Source organism: Desmodus rotundus, chromosome 4 (genome assembly GCF_022682495.2).
Source record: "Desmodus rotundus isolate HL8 chromosome 4, HLdesRot8A.1, whole genome shotgun sequence".
NCBI lineage: Eukaryota > Metazoa > Chordata > Mammalia > Chiroptera > Phyllostomidae > Desmodus > Desmodus rotundus.
Genome location: NC_071390.1, coordinates 156,195,242 through 156,218,001, shown reverse-complemented (window position 1 = coordinate 156,218,001; position 22,760 = coordinate 156,195,242). Strand labels below are relative to the sequence as shown.

The 22,760-nt window shown below is 42.0% G+C and overlaps 1 protein-coding gene across 18 annotated transcripts in view; it reads left to right on the top strand.

Moving 5' to 3' along the window:
* The window catches only part of LIMCH1 (LIM and calponin homology domains 1), a 312,399-nt gene that overhangs the window by 226,506 nt on the left and 63,133 nt on the right, over nucleotides 1-22,760 (top strand). For 8 of the 18 annotated variants that reach the window (XM_045182628.3, XM_045182624.3, XM_045182625.3 and 5 more), the window contains exons 7-8: nucleotides 2,267-2,462; nucleotides 7,720-7,972. In XM_045182628.3, the coding sequence (XP_045038563.2) occupies nucleotides 2,267-2,462; nucleotides 7,720-7,972 (449 nt within the window). Of the gene's footprint in view, nucleotides 1-1,513; nucleotides 1,895-2,266; nucleotides 2,463-7,719; nucleotides 7,973-9,038; nucleotides 9,309-17,261; nucleotides 17,568-19,990; nucleotides 20,234-20,714; nucleotides 21,045-22,331; nucleotides 22,457-22,565; nucleotides 22,678-22,760 lie in introns of those variants that run through there. The other 10 variants (XM_053923566.2, XM_053923565.2, XM_053923564.2 and 7 more) reach the window with 4 other exon arrangements.

Genomic DNA, 22,760 nt, shown 5'->3' with positions numbered 1-22,760 from the left:
TGCTATTTATATACACAGATGAATACATAGTAGTAATTATAACCATAGCTAACACATTTTGAGCACTCAGCATACATCAGGTGTTTTTCTGAATGTTTTCCATAGAGTAACACTTAACCCTCCCAGCGATCCTGTGAAATTGATGTTATTATTAGCCCCATTTTACAGATGAGAAAACTGAGAGTGGGCAAGGTAGTAGAACTCGGCTAAGGTCATACAGCTGACAAGGGGTAGAGCCCAGATTTAAACCCAGTCAGCCAGACTTCTAAGACATGCTGTTGACCTCCTCTAAACTGCCCCAACCTGCCTCTCTTTCCCAATATTTGTAGTCTGGTGACCTGTAACTACACCAGTGTTGATCAAATGTTGTTAGGTTTTGCCTTGGGATTTAGAAGCAGGGGCCTGTGTTGGGATCACAGCTTTGGTGCTTACTGTGTGACCTTATTCAGGTTACTACTTCTCTCTGATTCTTTTCTCTTCTGTAAAACGGGGACAGTGCTAACCACATCACTGGGGTGGGAAGGTATGAAGATTAAATAATAAAATGTATAAAAAGCATCATGCATAGCCCCAGACATATAATAAGTGTTCAATAAAAATGATATTCATTTTTAAGCATTTGGCTTATAATCTGTGGATAAATAATCCAAGATAATTATTTGCCTTTCTGGAAAAATTAAATATGAAACCATATCCAATTTAGATCTGTACTGAAAAAGTCATGAGTTCTCTTTCCAGGCTCAGCTTTTGTTCAAATCCTAGTTAACTTTTGACCTACAAGTAAACTACCTTAATTTCCATAACTGGAATTTCTGCCTTCCCCTGGAGAGTTGTGTGGGCTACACTCACCCAAGCCACTTGAAAACGTATTCTTCAGGGGCATGAATCAGGTCCTCGGTGTGGAGACCGCAGGGCGCTCCTCTCAACCCTGCCCTTCTGTGCTCTCCCCTCCCCTTCGCTTGATGCAAAACCTGTGTGTGCCTTGTGAATCACAGCCACTCCGTCCCCTCCAAGTGCCTCCCACTGGGGATTGTGTCACAGGATCTAGATATAATTGATAGAAGCAGCCGGCAAAGGCTCTTCCTACAAAGGCATTGCCTCCCTTGGGCATACTAGCCAGTATAGACAGACAGTTTCCAAAAATCTCGACTATGGAGAATTTTTTTCTTTCCATTGGGAATGTGGAAGGGACTTTCCTGAGCATCCCAGGAAGTCCACAGTGTGACATTCCAATCTCTGCAGATGAGAACAATGTCATCCACAGCTCCAATTTTAAGCAACCGTCTGGGGAAGATTAAATTGAGGTTTATCTTTGAGTGGCCAGAGTTATTTTTGTTTTCATCAGCCTGGACTATTGTAATTAATGCTAAGACACTGGCGGGAACAAGGCTTTTATTATAATACGAGGGTGAGGATGGCTTTGACTGACCTTTCTCCTGCTGGAATCTCAGTGTTTTAGTATGTGCTGCTCTCACTGAAAAGAATTTATAATCACAGGCTGTCAAAGACAGCCATTGTTCTCCCTGCTCCGAACACGTGGGTCAGCCACAAGTGCTTTCAGCTCCCCCAGCGCCAGGAGCTGGCTGAGAGCGAGAGCGTGCCTGGGTTCTTCTGAGGCATCAGGAAAAGCTTTTTGCATATTTTTTATTGCTTTTTTTTTTTTTTTTTAACTTTTTGCCTCAGAAAGACAGCTCCCTTTCAGAGCAGGAATTTCCCTTCAAGGTAGCAGGAGATGGAAGCCCGCTGCTCCAGGATTTTACGGATCTGATTCTGTTGCAACAACAAATGCCGGGTGCATTTGCCAGATCGCATAAACAGGAGCAGTTGCACCGCTAAACTCGGGGCTCTGTCCCAGAACAGACATGCCGTTATGGATTCCGAAAAGCGGGTCAAGGTTAAGGTTTTAGTTTTCTGGGGGTTTTTGTTGTTTTCATCTACCATTGTATTCTTGTGAATCCACACTAGGTGATCTTTGATTCTTTCTTCCTTTTTTTCTTTTTTTAACACATTATGGAGTGGGAGTTCCTGGGGATTTTTTTTTTCCCTTGAAGTGTGTGATTTTCTGATTGGGAAAGTTGCAGCAGAGAAGGGTTGGAGAATGGAATGTCGGCTTGTAGATGATAATTCATTCGCTGGTTGCCATAACCTGTCCATACTGGTGCTAGCTGCAGGGTTTTTTGGAGACCACGGGAGGCTGATTTTCCTGAGATGGAAGGCTCAACATCTGTTGCTGTAATGTCTGCAATTTTATTTTATTTTTGGACAGGAGACTGATGACATTGAGAGCCCTAAGCGGAGCATCCGAGACAGTGGTTACATCGACTGCTGGGATTCTGAGCGCAGTGACTCGCTGTCTCCCCCTCGGCATGGCAGAGATGATTCCTTCGACAGCCTGGATTCCTTTGGCTCCCGCTCCCGGCAGACACCTTCGCCAGATGTAGTCCTCAGGGGAAGCAGCGATGGTAGGTTGGAGCCTTAATACACTGCACATCAGAGAATTAAACACGGACAAGGGCTGCCTTGTCACCAGCAGAGGGGCTGGCACTGGCAAGGCGGAACCTGGTAACTCTAAACTGGTAGAAGAAAAGTCTTTTAATGTTCTTTTTCACCGTCCTTAGAATTTTGCTTGGCTTTGCTGGCAGTGCGTCTGAACATTGCCTCAGTGAGCGTATCTTCTGGTGGAAAATGTGTGACATCATTTCTCCCTGCGTCTCGGTGAATCAAGACGCTGTGCAGACCATTAGCTCATAAAGTGTGCCGAAGGTTTATGTCCTCTGGGTATGAGGAAGGGAAATGTTTGAGTGAGTACCACACTGTGTAAGTGAAAATGGATTGACTTCCAGCAAACTGGAAATGCAGTGCAGACACTGAGGAAAGTTCTGAAGCCTGGAATTGTGAAACTTTAATCGTCACAAGTTGGGCAGTGTTTGATAGGTATGCTGCCCAACCGTTGATGAGCGCCGGGCAGGGGGCTGTTCATGGACAGGACACCACCTGGACTGCCTGTTCAGAGGCTGGGTTTGATTTAAATCCTGTTACCTATAAGGCATGATCATTTTTTCCTCATAAAAACATATTGTCATGCAATCTGATATCTATTTGATGCATATTATCCACAAGCTGTTTACCTTAGTCTCTTGCACCTTTTTACATTTTAGAAGGGGCCATGGCTTGGGTCTGCGTGTATAAACTTGCAGAAAGACAGTAAGGCTGGTGGGGAATTTTTTGTTTGTATTTTTAAGTGAATTTCATGTTGCTAATATTTCTAGAGACTTAAGCCTACTCTCCAAGATGAAAATTATCTTTTATAGCTAAAAGATGCCTTTCAGCTGTAAAATTCTACATTACTAAAGCATGTGGGTATTTAATGTGTCTAGGTTCTGACTTACTTACCCGACTGCTAGTATCTCATTTAGTCCTCAGCACAGATTATGATATAATCACACAATATCTCACTTAGGCGCCCCACGGGGCTGTAAGATGTTCCTTCTTATCTATATTTTCAGTATGAACCTTAGAGAGGTTAAGTTATCATCCTAACATTGGCAAGTGACGAAAATTACTGTCAGTAAGTGGCGTAACAGCCTGTAGATTTGTGAGTCCAAATCTTATACTCTTAAACTTAATTTACCCACACTTCTGTGTTTGCCTAATAGATTTTTTAAATTCTAGAATGTCTGAACGAATGCTTTTGTTTAGTATTTAAACTTCCCAACAAATAGATTAGCCCCAGGGTCACATAGTATGTGACTCCTGAAGAATTCCATGGTGCATTGTGAGGTGCTTGAAAAACATTTCTAAAATTTCATATGACCTCAAGTACCACCCACAGTTTTAGAAGTTACAGTGCCCAGTGTGCAATCTAATTGAGCTTTAACGTAACTAACATGTAGATTTGCTTTTACAAAACCTATCTTAGCTAGACTTTTTTGTCCATATTATTATGATTGTTTGAAACATTATCATTTTTCCTCTTCTTGGTTCTTTGTAATTGGGAATGTAGTTCCTTTATTCTGTCACCAGCCTCTAGGGGTTCGGTTTATAACGAGCCACATCTTGAAGGGATTTGAGATGGTGGTTACTAATATTGTAGTTGTGCAGGGGCTCAATTTAGTTTGCAGCAATTAAGATTGATAACCTAGAGTCTTTTTAGAAACTGTGTTTTTCATCTAAAGACACATGAAATTGAGCTTTACAAAACACCATTCATGAAGCAGCCTCTGACACAGATTTCACCAATCAGCCTGATACCTTCAGGCTCATGTTCTTATAAACTAATCAAGACCTAATGAGGTTTTTAAAGCAACACATTTTCATGTGCCTAAAAAATTAGTATAATTTTATTCAAGTAGATGTTATATTTCCTTAGAGTATATGGTATTTTTTAAGTGCTGCTAATCAAGAAGATTGCTAGTCCTAATACACTTTCAATTTTAGAAGACATTTTTTTAACTCTTGCAAACTCTCATAGTCAATTAGGGAAGGTCTAACTATAAAATTCTCCAACTCCATATTGAGTCAATATGGAGAGTTTTTGCATTATTATTCTTAAGGCCCACTGACCCATTCACTAGGAGCAATCAAGAGCCACACTCAGCAGAGGTGCTGTGATTCTATGGGTTGGACACGAGAGCTTCCTGGTAGGGATTCTGTGGGTCCCCAGGGCAATGCAGCCAACCTGTCCTGCTAGATATGTGCCAGTCCCTCCCTTCCCTTCACCAGCACTCCTCTTGGGGCCATGTGATGAGCTTCATTGAGGAGGAAATGCAAAAACATCCACTCAGGTACCTTTAAAATTAAGAACATATTTTATAAATATGATGTGTTTTGTCAAATGAATACTCTTATCTTTCATATTAAAGATGAGTTATGAGAGAGAAATACGGAATAAGAGAAATTAAAGTGCTAGAAAAAGATTAAGAGCAGAGGGTTGGCGAAGGTATGTATGGCAAAGATATGCAAAAGAAAGAAAGACCCCCTATTACTGTAAGGGAGAAAAATGTAGCCCCGTGGAAAAGAAGGATCAGATTTTGATAAATTTTAAAAAAAATTTTAATAAATAAAAAAAGGTGATCTATTTAGGTGTGAAACAGCCTATTTTGAGACATCCACTCAGTATATTATAGATAATATATATTTTTTAGATATTGTACATAAGGTTCATAGACTACAGGAGTTTAAAATTGAGACAATTTCAATCTATTACTAAGCCTCCATAGTTGATGGAAGAATCATTTTCTTTCATTCGTTTATTCAACAAAGTGCAGTGCTTCCCCTAGTCAGATGCTTTAAGCAGAGGACGTTTTTCCAAGAGAAGTATATCCCAGTGGAAGAAACTTTGGTCTGGGAGTCTGAAAAACAGATATCGGGGTCCCTAAGCAGCATCAGAAGGGGGGTTCTCTTGGCCCCTCTGAGCCTCCATTTCCACTTTTATAAAATGGGGATAATATTAGATAGGGAAACAAATCTAAGAGCTTGGCAAGGTATTTCCTTATAAAGCAATTCATGGGGCTCTAAACATTTTATTATGACACTGAGAGAGATACACAGTATTTGATAAAAGACAGGATGGGAAGGGAGCTAAGTTACAAATTAAAAACTAACATGTAATGAACCAGTCAAAGCTTCAGAAGACTGAAAGCAAGCGGCATGAATAATTCATAAACTGAATATTTTGTCTGCAACAATGAACAACTTGTTTATGGTCGATGCCTTTAGCTTTTACAGTCTTTTTTAAAAGATTTTTTAGAGAGAAGGGAAGGGAGAGGAAAAGAGGGAGAGAAAAACATCAATGTGTGAGAGAAACATCCATCAGTTGCCTCTTGCACAGCCCCAGCTGGGGGCCTGGCCTGCAACCCAGGTATGTACCCTGATCGGGAATCAAACCAGCGACCTTCCAGTTCACAGGCCAGCACTCAACCCACCGAGCCACACCAGCCACGACTAACTTTTATAGTCTTTTAAAAGCCATTAAATCACTTCATCTCAAGGGCAAATCATTTCATTCTCACTTTATAGAAAAGGACAGCCAAGTGTATTAGACACAAGCCTACGAGCCCACAGCTCGTTATTGGCAGATCCAGAACTACTAGGACATAACAAGTAGTCAGCGTTTATTAAGCCCTTGCTGTGAGCCAAGGACTGTACCAATAATGTTACATGTGTCTGAGCCTCCCCATAGCCCCATGAAGCAGATGGTACTGTGCTCTTCATTTTACCAATTGGGAAATGGAAGCTCAAACTGGTTAGTAACAAATGCAGAGTCTCGTAGCCCCTGAAGGGCAGAGCACACCCTGAAGTGGATCTGACTAGAGCCCCGTGCACACGCCCCACTCTGCTAGGCCGCCACGTCTCTCTGGCTCTTAGTTTAAGGTTCTCTTCGCAAATGTAAACAGGTAATTTTCTATTTGGAGTTGAATAGCCTCTTAATGCTCTCATTGATTAAGAGTTTTCATCTGGCATAGAAATGGCAGTTATGTATGAATAAGGGTGTTTTAATGACAACTTCACTATGGATGTTAGAAACCGAGTGATACGAGACTTAGGAAACAAGGATACAATATAATTAATTATGGGAGCTATTTCCAACAAAAGACTGATGTTGGCAACATTGAATTCCTTCACCTTGCCTAAAACTCTCTTGGGGCCAAGCCAATTCAGTTAATTCGAGGACTCCCACTATGTGCAAAGACACTGTAGTGAGTACTGTAAATAATACAAAGCCCTGTTTGCAAAATACAAGATATAAGGTGAAATGTGCAAAAGAAAAGAATAGATTATCAGGCCACAGGGTTCACAGGAAGGGCCTTGATTTAGAGGAATATGCATTTATCATAACTCAAACCATTTCCTGGAAGGCAAACCCTTGGTTATAATCCAAATCGGCCATTTTTCTGAATTCATGCTTTTCCTACATTGTTACTAATACTCTCCAGGTGTTTCATAGGTTGGTTAAAGGTACCTCAAGGACAAATGCTTTATAATTTTTATTTGTCAGAATATCTAGCACAGTGTAAGACGTGGAACAACAGGTGCTCAATAAAAATTCTACTGGTTAATTTATTTTTTTTTCTTTCGAGAGTTGCAGAGTCTAGGCTGGAGTATCGTGCTATTGCACATGTGTTGCTAATTGTAACTCTCAGGTACAGCTAGACTTACCTCTATTTTTTTACTTTCAATAATTATTTATTCAACATTTGATTGGGGTGACATTGGTTAATAAAATTATATAGGTTTCAAGTGTACAGTTCTATAACACATCATCTGTATACTGTATTGTGTGTTCACCACCCAAAGTCAAGTCTCCTCCCATCACCATTTATCCCCCCTTTACCCTCTTCTACCTCCCCCACCCCCTTTTCCCTGCGGTGATGTCTGTGTCTACGAGGTTTGGGGGCTTTTTTTTGTGTAATCCCTTCACCTTTTTCACTAGGCCACTAACCCCTGCCCCCTGACAGCTATCAGTCTTCTCTGTATTTATGAGTTTGTTTCTTTATCTCTATTTTTTTTAATTTGAAGGTTTCTTTTCCCAATTAAAGTTGGGAGCTTTTCCTAGACTGGGCTAATTTAGACTGATATTTTAGATTTGTTAAGTGAGTAATTGAAGGAAGGAGCCCCAGAGCCCACAGATTTAACCGCATCCCTAGTACCGCACACTTGCCTTCGGGACCTTTTCTGCTGGCCCGGCACACTGCTCAGCACCCGGCCTCTCTTCCCCAGGGAGAGGCAGTGACTCTGAATCTGACTTGCCACATCGGAAGCTGCCTGATGTGAAGAAGGATGACATGTCTGCCAGGCGGACTTCTCATGGTGAGCCGAAATCAGCAGTGCCTTTTAACCAGTACCTCCCGAACAAAAGCAATCAGACGGCCTATGTCCCCGCTCCTCTGAGAAAGAAGAAAGCAGAGCGAGAGGAGTATCGGAAGAGCTGGAGCACCGCCACCTCACCCCTGGGTGGGGAGAGGCCCTTCAGGTAAGGCCCGAGTGCTGCCCCTGTCCTGGCATGAACCCGAGTGGTGTAGGATCCGCAGCTCCTGGCACGCATTAGCTCAAGCAACTGTTTCAGAACTCGGATGTAAGATCACAAATGGAGTGGGCGGGACAGATCTTTGGAGAGAGATTGTGATGATAGGCTAGAAGCGTCATGAAGGCACCTAGAACAGTGCCTAGCACACAGTAGGTATTCAACAAACACTTGTCTAACAAGCAGATTTTTAAAAAACTGGTCCTGTTAATAGAATGTTGAGGAGAGATTTGTGATCCATGTCCTTCTGTGGAGATTGCCTGACTCCTACTCCTGGTAGATTAGGTGCAGAAAGACTTGCCTTTGTGCAAAAAGACATTTTCTATTGAGATGCACGCTTATCTAGGTACAAGCTCAAGTATGTAAGGGATGCATGGAACATGCTTCAGAATCACATGTACAAACTCCTACTCAAAGGAAGATACATTGGACTGCTACTGTCTTTAAAGAAACAGTGTTTTTCATTTTTCCTAATCCCTGATTATGTGTTTCTTCTTTCACTTACTCAGCAAGTATTTATTGAGCATCTACTACATGCTAGGTGCTGTCTTTTAGGAATTGGGGACCCAATAGTAAATAAGATAGAGTCCCTGTCTTCAAGAACCTTATAATAAAAGAAACTTACAGCCCAGTCTAAGACTTTCAGCAAAACCACCCTGATTATTGCATGGTTTTTTCTAATAGTCTACCTTTATTATCTATGATTTTCCATTGAACAAGCATTTTATTAAAAGTTTTAATTACTGAACAAAACATAAAGTTTACCATTCCAGCAGAAAGGGTTTTTGCCTTTCAATAGCAATTTTGAAATAGATCTGAATCGATGTGGAGATTATGATGCATTGTATTAATTAACAAATGGCTACGTTTAATTTTTGTCACATTGCCAGGATCATATTGCATACTATGACTTTTTTTTTAAGTGGAAAATAGTACCAGAATGACCAGAAGATGATGTGGGGTCTGCTCCCCAGGCCAGTCTGTTAGTTTGGTAAACTATTGTCCAACTCACTAGCTATCCCGAAACAATAGAGGAAGAGGGAAGTGAAGCGGGGTCTCCTTGTGACGAGGAGGAACCAGCTGGCCAAATGGATCCTGATGGGAAGCCTTCTGACGGTGGGTTAGAATTACCTGCTGGCAGTGGTGAGGAGCAGCCTCCTCCAGAGGGGGCTGTGGTAGCACCAGCTCCCAAGTTTGAAGAAAAAGATGCTGCTGAAATCCAAAAGCGCAGAAGGCTAGAGCAAGCTGGGATCAAGGTCATGCCAGCGGCACAGCGCTTTGCCAGGTTAGCCTCTGCAGGCCAAGGGCTGGCCTGGCCAGCTTTGTGCATGCCTGGTGGGGTGGAATCTGTCTGGCGTGTCGGAGTTTCCATCTCGTTGCCCTCCTTCCTGCTTTCCGTTGCATTGCTGTTCCCTACTTGGAGCAACTGGCAATCCCTCATAGTCTCTGCCCTTCAGTATGTCTCTGCTTAAGTAGTTGGTTATGCGAGATGAAGGTGAAGAGTAAGCTGCTCGCTGCTTGATTAGACCTTGTCTTAGTCCAGAATTGCGGGCTGCAGGGTTTACCTCGCAGTAACACTTTGTTTGTCAATGGTTTATGGCCTGTTGATTTTCACACTACTCCTAAATGGCTCTTATCTTACTTTATACATCACTAGAAAATAGTTCCTTTGAAAGAGGGAGCACTCTCTTTAGAAAGAGTGGCTGGCTTACAAAAATCCACTTACTTCCTTTGTCCCAAGGGAGTAGTAAGAAAGCCTGGGTTTATTTGACTCCTTTTCTAAAGCATGTTGATTCAAAAACAAAGAATGGAGTAATTACTTCTCTTAATTGTAACAAAGGCACTAGTATACAGTCCCAGTGGCTTCGTGTTACATGTGGGATGGAGACTTTCAGCAGTCCAAGGCACAGAAAGATGCAGTTCTACAGTTTTATGTGGTGTTTGGAGAAGCTGGTTAATTTTTCCCATATAATAACCACAAAGATCCTAACAAATAATAGTGAGACCAAAATTTGACAAGTTGAAATTCGTAACAGTGTGACCATTGAAATTCCTTTGCCACTTGGCACTCCATTTAATCCTAAGAAATAGTGACCTACCCATTTTCAAGCAGAGTAAACAGGATCAGTGATAGGAAGTGACTTGCAGGTCTCCGAGCTGGTTACTTCTGACCTGCTGGCCAGATTCAGAGGCTGTGGTCACAGCACCCCATTGGTCTCCCACACATTTAATGGAACATTTTCCATTTCTCTAATTCCATATGTGGTTATTGCTGTAACCTAAGTCGTAATTGAAAGTTCCAGCAGTGACTTCTATGGATTTCATTCTAGAGTAACTTTGTATTGATAAAAAAAAAAAAAAAAAGGACAGATGTCTCCCCTGTCTGTGGTATTCCACAGCTAAGCTCATCTACCCTAACCCTGCATGTGCTTCTAGGAAACTCTAACCAAATCTGCCTGTGTTAAAAGCAACTCTCTGGGCTTCTGGAATAAGGGAAAGTAATGTGGTAAAATTAAAATCTTAAACACAAACACAAATTTTGGCTCAGAGACCTGGTCAGACACATATTTTTTTTCAATATAATTTGAGCATCTACTTGTATGAAAGAGCAGGAGAGGTGCTGAGAATACAAAAATGAATAATATCTCCTCCCCGCGCATTATTTTTCAGGCTGTTCCTGTTTCTGCCTTCAGATCTAGGGCCCAGTGAGAGTAGCTAATAAGTGATACAGGTGAGGGTATGATTTAAAAAAAAAAAAAAAAGTAATCTTAATATCCTTGACACAAACCTTCATTTGATAACATCCAGGAAGTCTTTAAGCTAAAATTTACCGAAGACACCATCATTTTTATTTTTTTCTGTTTTATTTTTTGTAATTGCTACTCTCTTGTTTAAAAAAAAGCTCATCTTTGAAAATTGATTGTTCCCTGATTACTAATGTGGTGACTATCATATTATGTGTATTGGCCACTCAGGTTTATTCTTCCATAAATTGCCTCATATCCTTTGCCACTTTTATTCCTTTTTTAAGAAAATTATTTTATTATGATAAGAACACTCAGCATGAGAATTCCCCTCTGAACAAAATTTTAACGGTACGATTTAGTATCGTGAACTATAGATACAATGCTGTACACCGGATCTCTAGAATTTATTCTTCCCACTTAACTAAAACTATGCTTGTTGATTAGCAACTACTCATTTTCCCCTCCCCCAGCCCCTGGCAACCACTGTTCCACCCTTTGATTTGACTCTTAGGCCCTTCTTGTAAATAGAATCGTGTAGTATTTTTTCTTCTGTGACTAGCTTGTTTAGCATAATGTCCACAAGGTTCGTCCATGTTGTCCCATATGGCAGAATTTCCTTCTTTTTAAAGGCTGAATCATAGCCCACACTTTCTTTCTTCGTTCATCGGTGGGCAGCGGACCTCTAGGTTGTGCCCACATCTTGGCTGCGGTGAACATGGGAGGGGTGATACCTCTTCAGGATCCTGATTTCAATGCTTCTGCTTAAATACCCAGAATTGGGATTGCTGGGCCATATGGAAGTTCTCTTCGTAGTGTTTTTTTGAGAAACCTCCGTATCATCTTTAGAGTATTCAAAAGAGGAAGGAAATACCAGTGGGGAGCGACGTTAAGCTAACTCAGCACACCCAGGAATCACAGTGACATCGGGAAAGAAGAGTTTGGGCAAAGGCTGGAAATTCCACTTAAGTAACTGGGAGCTTTATTTTCTAATAAACCATTGAAATACTTTGTGACAATATGCCTCTGTGGGCAAGCTTAGCATCACGGTTAATTTACAAGTGTAGTTCTGATTGAGGAGTATTATACTGATGTGGTCATTTTTACTCCTGTCCACATTTCCTATTATCTGGCTTAACTTTTACATATTTTTGCCCAACTCACCTCTCTTAGGTGGAAATTTGCACGTCAGTTAATGTCACCATACCCTAGATCTCTTGCTTTAACATTTAAAACTGGATTCAGGAAAATTATGCATATTCCTGGAAAATGTCCCCAATAGTAGTGGGACACAGCTGTGCCAAATGCCCAGAATTCCTTTCTTAGACCGATTTTCAGCTGCTAGTGCTCTCAGTAAGGTTTTATAGATCCCGTGCCCCTAGCCTGACCTATGCGTCTTTGTCACCTACTTTTTGTAGCCCACAACAGAGCTGAGAGTCACTCTAAGTTTATCCACATTTGGGATCCTGCTTTTAAGGTGGCAGAAAGTAACTTGAATGAAACACGTGTCATAAAGAAGAAAAGGATTCTTGGTATCTAGAAAATATGAATGTAAAATATTTAAATATGCTGACATCTCTTAAAACATTTTAATTTTGTCTCCTGTCTTGGCCATCCAGATGAATTCTGGCCACCACATATTTAAACTCAATCAGAGGCCCAAGATATTTCTTTCTCCCGTGTCTTAGCTGGGAAGGTCTGTGTTGGTAGAGATGGGTGAGAATGTAGAGGCAGGACTTTACTTTTTAGACTGTTTTTCCTGTTGATGCCACTCTTTCCCAAGTATTCTCAAACCCCTCCTTGTATTATTTTTAACTCCATATATTAAAAGGTGGAAAGGGGCTTGGTATTCCATTTTCACATGAGTTTAGGAGTCTAGGAGTCCCAAGTGTATTAGGAGGTGTCTCAGCATCCAGAGACAGAAAGTAGAACTTCCTAATAAATGGGTGGAGTTTAATCTTTATTAGAGTTGCCATTGAAGTAAAAAGCACGTAAGCCACCTTTTCTTCTCTGTTAGTTTATGATCAACTTAGCTTAATTACCCCCCAAATTCAGATTCTGCTAAAGAAGCCAAGATTTCTGTTTTTAAGAGGATAAAACAAGAACCGAGATTCACTTCCCCTGAATTAAAATACTATGGAGATTTGAGTTCTCTGCCTTGGTGTTTCCCTTGGAGAAGTAAACTTTTTCTGAACTGAATTGTAGGTTTCACGTGATTGTACTCCTTTTCTAATTGTTTTCGTATGTTTCAGCACTCAGTATTTTCTGCTGGTCTGTGGATCTTCTCAACCACATAGTAATTAATTACAGAGAGGGAAAAAAAACCTCTGAGGAACAATAGACATTTTAGAAGTTTTTAGAGGAAGAGCAGACGCAGCTCAGGTTCTGACACATGTTCCTCTCCGTCCCTCCTTACCAGATGCCCATGTCCCTGACTTGCTGAACAGACCCTCGGGGATCAGGGGCCAGGCAGACACATAAATTGCATGAACTTTTGTGACTCTGGATGGAACTGCCCCGTTTGGACTCTGGGTGAAGCCGGGATGTTTTTGGTGTTGCCCATGACATTCCCAGGAGGCCTAACAGGCTTTTCTGGAGAGCCCGGTTTCTTTGAATAGAACAAACTGACTGCCAGTCTGAGCTGGTTGCTTGTGTGTTGCCAAGTCAAAAGGAGTGAAAGAAAATGCCAGCTCTTCCTTAGTTTAAAGCATTATCTCATTCACTTTGAAATATATAAGGCTCAGAAACTTTGAGACAAGAGCTTTTTCTTCCCCCTCACCTGCTTCGAGCCCATGATCTCTGCTACCAAGATAGCCTTCCTTGTTTTAGATGAAGCTGGACAAGGTTGCTGAGTTGGAGGCAGGGCTTGGCATTTCTCATTTCACGGTGACTGTATTCTCTCTAAGGGAAACAGTGAGCTGTGCCCAAAGGGCCACCCCTTCTTCCCAAAGCAACTCATTTATGAATGACTTAGAAAAAAAGAAAAGTCCCAGAACTTCCCATGAATATTAAGGCAGACAGCCTGGGTCTTCCCCTTAAATTTATTCAATTTACCAAGGTTCAGATACATGGAGCCAGAAATCTCAACATTGTCTTCTGCCAAGTGGGCCCCAGAATTCCCGTCTTGCATTTTGTTATCATGAAAGTTAGTGGACCTGGCAGGTTCTAGCTGTTCAGAGAGTTGTAATGACTGAAAAATAAAGTAGATTGTACTGAAGCCTTACCATAGACTGCCCTTAAGGTCCTTTAAGGGAGAAAGAAAAGCACCGATAAAAAGTCACTTAAATATTTTGGTAACTAGACACCTGTGAACACAATCACACATATCTACCTAATACGTATGATTTAGTGCTTCATGGCCAAGAGTGCTATCAGAACTTGCATCATTATTATTTTTTTCTTTCCCTGAGTCTGCCTTGAAGCTCTGAATTTACAGGATTCAAGCAATTAGTGGAAAACCAGTCTTTGTGACCAGTGGGGAGGAAGTGGCTTTAAGTGGCCAATGATACGGAAAACTTTCTTCACCCCCTTTTTTGAAGTCCACACATCTAAACTGAGATCACTTGAAGGAGTCCTGCCATGCTGGGCACTTAGCCTAAAAAGAAACACCCCGGGTAATTTGTGGTCTGGCTGGGCTCACATGATGCAAAAGGTACCAGACACTCTCTGCCTAAATTGGCATCACAAATTGTCATGGCTATTTGCATAAATGCATATATTTTACTCCAAAGAATTCTGCCTGAGTTGGGGGAGATTGAAACCCTGGACCCAGATTGAAAATAGAAAGAATGCTACTCTTGGACTTAAGACGTTCAAGCTAGGGGTCTGCTCCCATACTGGAACTGGAGTTGGATCAGCAGAGATGAGCAAATGAATGTGGGAGCACTTTGTACACTGTGAAGTGCTGCCAAGCATGGTACGGTATGATTAGTTAGCTTTCTACTTTCGTAATCCTGGCCGAACACTGCTCTCCGTACGCAGCAATGCAAATCACAACTCCATTCTAAGTACAACTCACAGGATCCTTTTATTAGTAACCAAAATACTTCTCTTTCTTTTTTTCCCATAGTAATGATCATGCCTTAATTTTTGTATGATGCTCTGCTTTCAGTACTGTTTCTGCCCTGGTCCTCTGTTTAATGAATAGCGCAGTGGTTAAGAACAGGACCTCTGGAGCCAGCCTGCCAGGGTTTGAATTTTAACTTCAGCACTGGCACTTTGACCTTGGGCAAATTTCCTCACCTAATCTGAGTTGTCACTCCATAAAATGGAGATGCTAGTAACACTAACATTGCAGGGTTAGTATTAGGGTTTAGTGTATTAACACTTAGAAAAAATTCTAGCACATAGTGTGTCCTCAGTAACTGTTAGTCACCTTCTTTGTGCTTATCAATGTGCTTTTAAAAAATTTTTTATTGTATTTTTTCCATTACCATTTATTCTCCTTATATCCCCCATTCACCCCACAATCACTGTTGTCCATGTTCATTAGTCCTTTTTCTTTTTTGTTTGATACTTCCACCCCCTAACTCTCCCCCCTTATCTGTCATCCTGCTCTCCACCTATGAGTCTGCCCCCATTTTCCTTGTTAGTTCAGTGTGTTCACTGGCGTCCACATATGAGTAAGATCATATGGTATGTGTCTTTCTCTGACTGGCTTATTTCACTTAGCATAATGTTCTCCAGGTCTGTCCATGCTGTCACAAAGGGTAAAATTTTCTTCTTTTTTACAACCAAGTACTGTTCCATTGTGTAAATGTCCCACAGTTGTTTTATCCACTTGTCTATTGATGGACACTTGTGCTGCTTCCATACTTGCCTATTGTAAATAACACTGCAATGAACATAGGGACACTTACGTTCTTTCTAATTAGTGTTTTGGGATCCTTTCAATATATTCCCAGAAGTGGGAATTACTGGGATTACTGGGTCAAAAGGCAGATCCATTTTAATTTTTTGAGGTATCTCCATACTGCTTTCAACATCAGCCAACACCTGTTGCTACTTGACAAACACGTCGCAAAGGAGGCAGGAGGGAGTGTGAGCACAGTACAGGGGTGGGCAGGCAGGACGTGGGGAGTCGGGGTGCAACACAAAGGGCACTGCTTCGTACTTTATGGCATACGTTTATTTAGGGACGACATAAAGCACCACCACCCGCCTCCCAAAAACATGTTTCAAAATGTTATTGAGAGTGATCGCAGTGAGAAGGAGTTTTCTGGGCACGACTAATGATGACTTGATTTTCCAAAAGTCAGATGGTCCTGAGATGATGTCCTCCTCTGGAGCAACTCGGGGCGGAGCAACCGGCAGTGGGCCACCTGGCTGACCAGAGAACGCGGCATCTCGTTCCTCACTTTACTCTCAGCCAGGCTGATTCCTCCTGTCTTCATTTCTCACATGAGTTGCTCTCTGAGGATAAAGAACTTATTCTTCATCCTCTCTCAGAAATCAGATGCAAAGTAGGTGAACTTTCCTTAGAAATCAAAATATTATATTTACTCATCATCTTTATGAACTGAGATGAACATAAATGATTTTTTAATGTTTTAACAAGTATTAATACTTAGAAACAAGGTGATCTTATGAGTAAGGGGGGGAGTTTGTATGACTATCAGAGAGGCACAATCAACTGTATTTCCACCCCACCTATGTCCAACGAAAACAAAAAACAAAATAAAGTGAAAAAGTCCTGCTCTTCTACCAGTAAACTACATTCCTCTAGGAATTTAAAGTTTTGGGTTCTCAAGATCTTTTGAAAATGGAAATAGCCCAAAGTAATAATGGGTAAGCCATTCTGTCAAAATGTCCAACTTGGCATCTAGCATTTGACAAAGAGCTGGTGGTGGAGAGACATGGGGCTAGGAGTTGGAAGAAAGGGCTGCTGCTGGGGGGTGGGCGCAGGGCAGGGCAGCCCCTTCTGCCTTTGGTCCATCCTGTGAATGGTCATAAGCACTTCCAGATGTTTCAGACGAGCTCAGCTCTGCAGAAAGACCTCCCTCACACTTTGCAATCCAGCACACGTCCTAGATGTGCTTCATAGCTGCCTTCACTAGCTTTCCCCCAGATCCGTGTCTCGGTGACTCAGATTTCTGCCCTGTCAGTCAAAACCAAGTTGAGTACCTACTGGGTCCATTACTAAGGTGCTAGAGAAAAGTGAACAGCGAAAAGCTTCCTACTCTTCCAAATTTAATGAAAAGAATTGGAATTGCAACTTTCAGAGCCATTTAGGACCCTGCTTTGCTGATGCTGATGGACCCTGTAAATTAAATGAATTTTTAGTGTTGCTAGTAGCTGGCTAAATTCAAGATTTAAAAACCCACACTAACTATGATGCAACTTGGGACTAAAACAGTAAACAGATGTCATCTGAACTAACGATACTGAGAAGACCTTTCACTAACAACACAGTTGCCTGTCTGGAGATGGGGATTTAAAAAAAAATTTTTTTGGCCTGCTCACATGTGGAGTTCCATTTAATTTTGCTCTATCAGTCAAAAGCAATTAAGTGATGAGAAAGAAGCTGTTCGTGATATTCTCCTTCGGAAAGAAAACCCTTCCCTGACCCACCAACATGGCAAAAATTCAGAGTCGGAAGAGGAAGTTGTGTGTCGACTGCCCGACCTTGAGAAAGATGACTTTGCTGCAAGGAGAGCCAGGATGAACCAGACCAAGCCAATGGTGCCACTGAATCAACTCCTCTACGGGCCTTACCGGAAAAAAGAGGCAGAGAAATCAGACAGCAGCAAACAACTTTCAAAGGGAGTCTCAGAAAAGAAGAAAAGTCTAGAATGTAAAAGGTGTGCACTGTGTGCGTGTTGTGTAAGCCAGAGAGAATGTAACTGAAGTAAAAGTGTGTTGTATCATAGCCCTCCCCACTTATTCCTCTCTTTCCTGCCCCAATTATGTGCAGTTGGCAGTGGTGGTTTATTTTGAAGTAGAACTCCAGATATCCAATCTCCCCAAATGCAATGGCAGCAAGTGAAAAGACCACGTCCAAAATAGGGTTGGATTCGCCAAATAAATTTTGCTGTGCTAGATCTGGACCCATCACTACCTATGGAAGCTGGTGTCACAGTCTGGCATTATCGGCACAGATAGGTATGTGCCATTGCTACCAGGGAGCAGCCACCTCTCGAGGCTGTCCAGTCCGTTCACAGCAGGCACAAAACAGATATTCCTTAGCTGTGAGCTCTCCTCTCCTATTAGCTCCTTTTAGATATTGGCAGGGAGACGAAATGAGGCTTGCCCTTTCTTCCCTGAGACTAGCAAGATCACCTATACATATGGTGATAGATAATTCTCTTTTAAAAAAATTCAAAAATGTATAATGCACCTCTATTGTTCATAGGAATTGTTTTTAAATGAGTTTCCTTCTCCCAACTTTTCTCCCATCCTCTTAATTTGGGAAAGGAAACATGTAGTAAAGTTGGATTTGGCCAGTGATTTTTATCCTTAGAGGGATATGATTTCATTTAACGTGTCAGGTTGCTAAATTTCATAGAGTAGAGTTGATTGGTCTGTGTGTTTTGCTTGTATCAAAATCAGTTAGAGTTTGCATCTTTAATATTTCACTGCCATCTTTTTGCATATCACTTAAGAGGTGTGCAAAGCTATTGAACTAAGACCATAAACATATCAACTGTGTGTTATTATCCAGTGAAAATGTTTCTTCGGGCAGAGTCATTGAGTAGTTAGTGGTTTTTTGGTTTGTTTCTGTTTTAGGAAGTAACCAGACACAAAACACCTGAAAGATCGCCAGATGTAGAACAGGTATTAGAGTACGGCAGACCTGGCACAATTTTTTTGTAGGACACATTATAGCTTCAGGAGGCTCACTGTTTGCAGGTCTTGTTGGCATGCCTTGTAACAAACCAAGGCCATCCTAGGAGGGCCTTGTGGGAGGGGTGGGTTGTTGCCAGTGAAACAAAGACTTCTGGATAACTTGACTAGCATCAAGGCATATTGATGGGGATCAGCAACTTGAGTTAGGAAAAAGAGTAGCTTTTGTATCTCCCTTTTTTTCCTTTCTCCTGCATGCAATTTTAATTCCTGATATTTCCAGCTTCATGTGTCTATTGTCACCTGACTCTATGAGTAGGGACACAGTTCTGGGTCTGGGATAGCCCATGACCTCTCTAGAGAGCATCAGAGAACTGATGGAAAAAAGAAGGCTCCTTGGTGGCTCTTTGCTGTGCCCTTCCTTGATCTCCTTCCCCAAACTAAAAGTAAATAGAAAATTCTGTAGCCTTCCCATTTGCATAGACTCTACGAATACACAAAGTCATCCTGGTAACAAAAGAATACCTCTTGGTTTTCTGGCTTGGATGATATATTTTGAGAAAATATATAGCCCTATTTATATGTAATTCTGGGATTTTCTGTGTCAATAAGCATGTCTGGTTGGAAATCGACTTTTAATGTTTATGCAGATCAATGCCACAGCTTTGGTTTAAATTACAACATAGTCAACATTAGACATCAAATGTTCACTTCTTAGGAGAACAATGGAAAATATCAGTTTTATCATCAATAAAAGTAAACAGTTATTAACACAAGGAAGAAATGGGTATTGAGTCAAGATCAAGGAAAAGAGGATATACTCTATTTGTTCAAGTTTTCATTAGCCAAACCTAATTCATGCTATCAGGAAGCAGGGACTGAGTTTGAACATCGAAACTTTCTGGTCGGAATCAACCTACACATACTTTCTGGCAGTTGTGGGTTTATGGTTGAGATGTTTTAGTATGTGAACAACATTCCAGCCATCTCCAAACTAATCCTAGAATTTGGATCAGGCGGAGCTCATTACTAACATTTTACTGGTGCAGTAAAAAGACATTCCAGGAGGGCTCAGGGATTCAATTAGAAAACTTGAATTCATTATAGTAACTTGAATAGTGTGGGAACTGGGCATCATTACTGACAAACCAAAATCTCATTACCATTCTCAAGAGTCTTTCAGTGAACCCTGGCATCCTTTCCTAAACTAAACTAGAGAATGTCATCTGGTGGAAAAACTTCCTTCTCCTTACCATGTCGAAAGGTAATGTAGGCGAAAGTAATTAAGCCTCCCGTTGACGCGCTGTTTTTTTGAGAAAGGGAAAGTTCTTCCATCAGGTCTTTCAGCCTCCAAATTTCCATGCTTGACCACCTGTTTGTCTGCTTCCCTTCCTTGAACTTTATTTTTCCGATGATGTCGGGGTCTGGATCACACTGACAGAAACCGGGGCCAAACAGAAGAGGTGAAGTCAGTAGTGACTTGTGTCATGCGGGGTCAGGAGAATGGACCTGCGGAGGAGGGACTCAGGAAGGTGCCGGATATCTACAAGGATGACCTGGCACAGCGGAGAATTCAGGGCAGCCTTGCCCCTCCCCGCCAGGCTCCGAGCTTTGTCAGCAGCTCCAACATCACAGAAGCTGACTTGGAGACGTGGGAGAGACTGAAAGTGTCAGGACAGACAAGGTGCGTCCTGTTCCCCGGCAGTGGTGTTATTTAACTTTGAAGGAATCGAGTGCTTAGCCTTCGATCATTTTTTGTTTTCACGGCTGGAAATAGTTAATGCTTCTCAAAACACAGAGTATATTCTGCATGAGTTGAGAGTTTTAATACAAAAGTTACAAGCCATAGGGATAGAAAACTTCCTTTTTAATTCAACCAATGAATTGTGAGTGGGTATTTTGATAGGCTTGTTTGCTGTAAGGAATTTAAGCTTAATTTTTAAATAATTTTAATATTTCATCATACCTAAGATTTTTATGCCATCATTTATGATGTTAGAAGTGATATTACCCCTTTGACTGATGAATACAAAAGCAATTCTGCTCTAGCCATAAAAGTATTTTTCATATAGCTAGTACTTAAAGGAAAGAAAAGAGAAGAAAAATCTCTTACTGACTTGCATTTGCCTTAGAAACCTTTGGAACTCATTTCTGGTTATAACTAGGGATGAAGATGTTGAGCACATCCGTGACCCTGAGCCTTCACCAGAAATTAAAGCAGAAACTGCCATCCGGGATGACTTTGCCAGCCGCAAAGCACGGGCCTATAAGAAAGCTTCCGGCCCCAGGCAAAAGTTTGTGCACTTTGGACCAGTGACAGAGATAGATCAGCAGAAATGGAAGCGGCTCAGCATTGGCAAGGCTGGGCCTAGGGAGGACATAGAAGGAGTCATCAGTCATAGCAGCAAGATTCAAACGTACTCTGTGTCCTCTACCTCGGCGGCCACGTCCAGCTTAAAGGAGAACCGAATGCTTAAGCCACAAAATGACGACAGGTATTTTTTGCCAAACATGTGCAAGGAGATCTGCATGGGAGTCACTGCTGCTTGTAAAGAGTTTGCTGAAGCTCGTTAAAGAAACCTCCAGAGAGGACGTAGTTTCGACAGGCTCTTTTGCTGGTTAACGGAAAAGTAATGCTAGCGTGTCACCCTGGGGGAAGCACGTGAGTGCAGTTAAATGGGAGGCATCCATGTTGATTCTGTTGTCACTAGAATCACAGCCTGGGAATGACAATAATCTTGGCAAATGACCCTTTTCCTTCAGCTGCATTAAGCACTATTTTATTAGTTGGAAATAATGAACTCGATGGAATGTTTTAATACTACCCCTAGTGTTTCTTCTAAAGATATGTGATAAAAATCAGGTTTACCTATCACTTCCCTCTTTGCTGTCCCACAGAGGGAATCAAAAATAGTTATCAGTCCTATAAGTTCAAAATTTGAACATCTAAGTAGACACACAAAAAAGTGAAGGTCTCTTCCCTCCCCTACTTTAAAAAATTCTGTGATGAGTCTGGAGTGAAAAGAGACTGCTCTCTTGGTGGTTTCTGTGGGTCAAGAGTTTTCTGGCATGAATCACCACCCCAACTTGTGAGGGTCACCTGGGAAGACTCCTTCTAGGCCTGTGACTGGCTCTTATCTCCGCTGGAGGCCTTCCAGCTTTAAATTCCCAAACCCTCTTTTGGGGATTCAGTTCTGTGAGCTGTTCTCTCTTCCATTAAGCAGGTAGAAGGCTCTGGGTCTCCTGGGAACCCCCATTCCACGTACTTGGTGGGACCAAAGTGAAGCTCTCCATGACAGGACGAGATGCTCAAGTCATTCTCCTTGGTCCCTAAAATCCAAAGGAAAGAGTTATATGACCCATGACAAATGGAGGGTTTCTTCGGTTCCATACAGTAGGTGACACCACAGAGGAGAGCAGGCTTTTGGTAGAAGTAACCCTCGTCCACCAGAAGTACACAGTTGGGGTTTCTGAAACTGATGGGGACCTGAGATGGAAGAGTGGGAGTAAGCAATTAACGAGAAGTGCATCTTTGAGACCTTGAGTACTAAAGGGGCCATCACTCAACCCCATGGCGGCAGTCATGCCAACCATCTTCCACTTTTATCAGGCCCTTGCCAGGGTTCACATTGCCTTAGCTCAATTGGCATATGTCATCTTTACTAATTGGCTTCTGGAATGAGAGCAACTGAACTGTCTTAATCTTTCAGTCTCCATGACTTTCACTGACTTCCTTCATAACTATTTCCTTCTCTCTCTTGTTACCATTGCTACTTGATTAGCAACAGCGTGGTGAATTCTGGCATAGACGACAACGGCAGCAGGGTCTTGCAGTGGGCTCCTGTGCAGGAGCCCCAGGAGGAGCCTGTCAGCAGTGTAGGCGCATGCCCAACAGGGACAGAGGAAGGTGAGGAGCAACATTTCCTCCCTCCCTGGGAGGTGAAGGATGACAGGTGGGGTCGAGGCCTCTGGTGTGAATTCTTCCCTAGGAGTAAAGCTGTCCTCTCTGGCTTTAGTTACATCCAAACAGCTGCCACAGGATGGCAAAGAAGAGAAAGAAGGAGGTGCTCAAAGAGCTTCTGAGATGCCGCCAAAGGCCGAAAGATCCAAGGAGAGCGGCCAGCCACTGTGAGCGCCTTGCCTGCATTCCAGGGTGTGCTGCCTCTGCTGTGTGTGGCTTCTGTGTTCCCCAAAGAGCAGCTTAGAGCCAC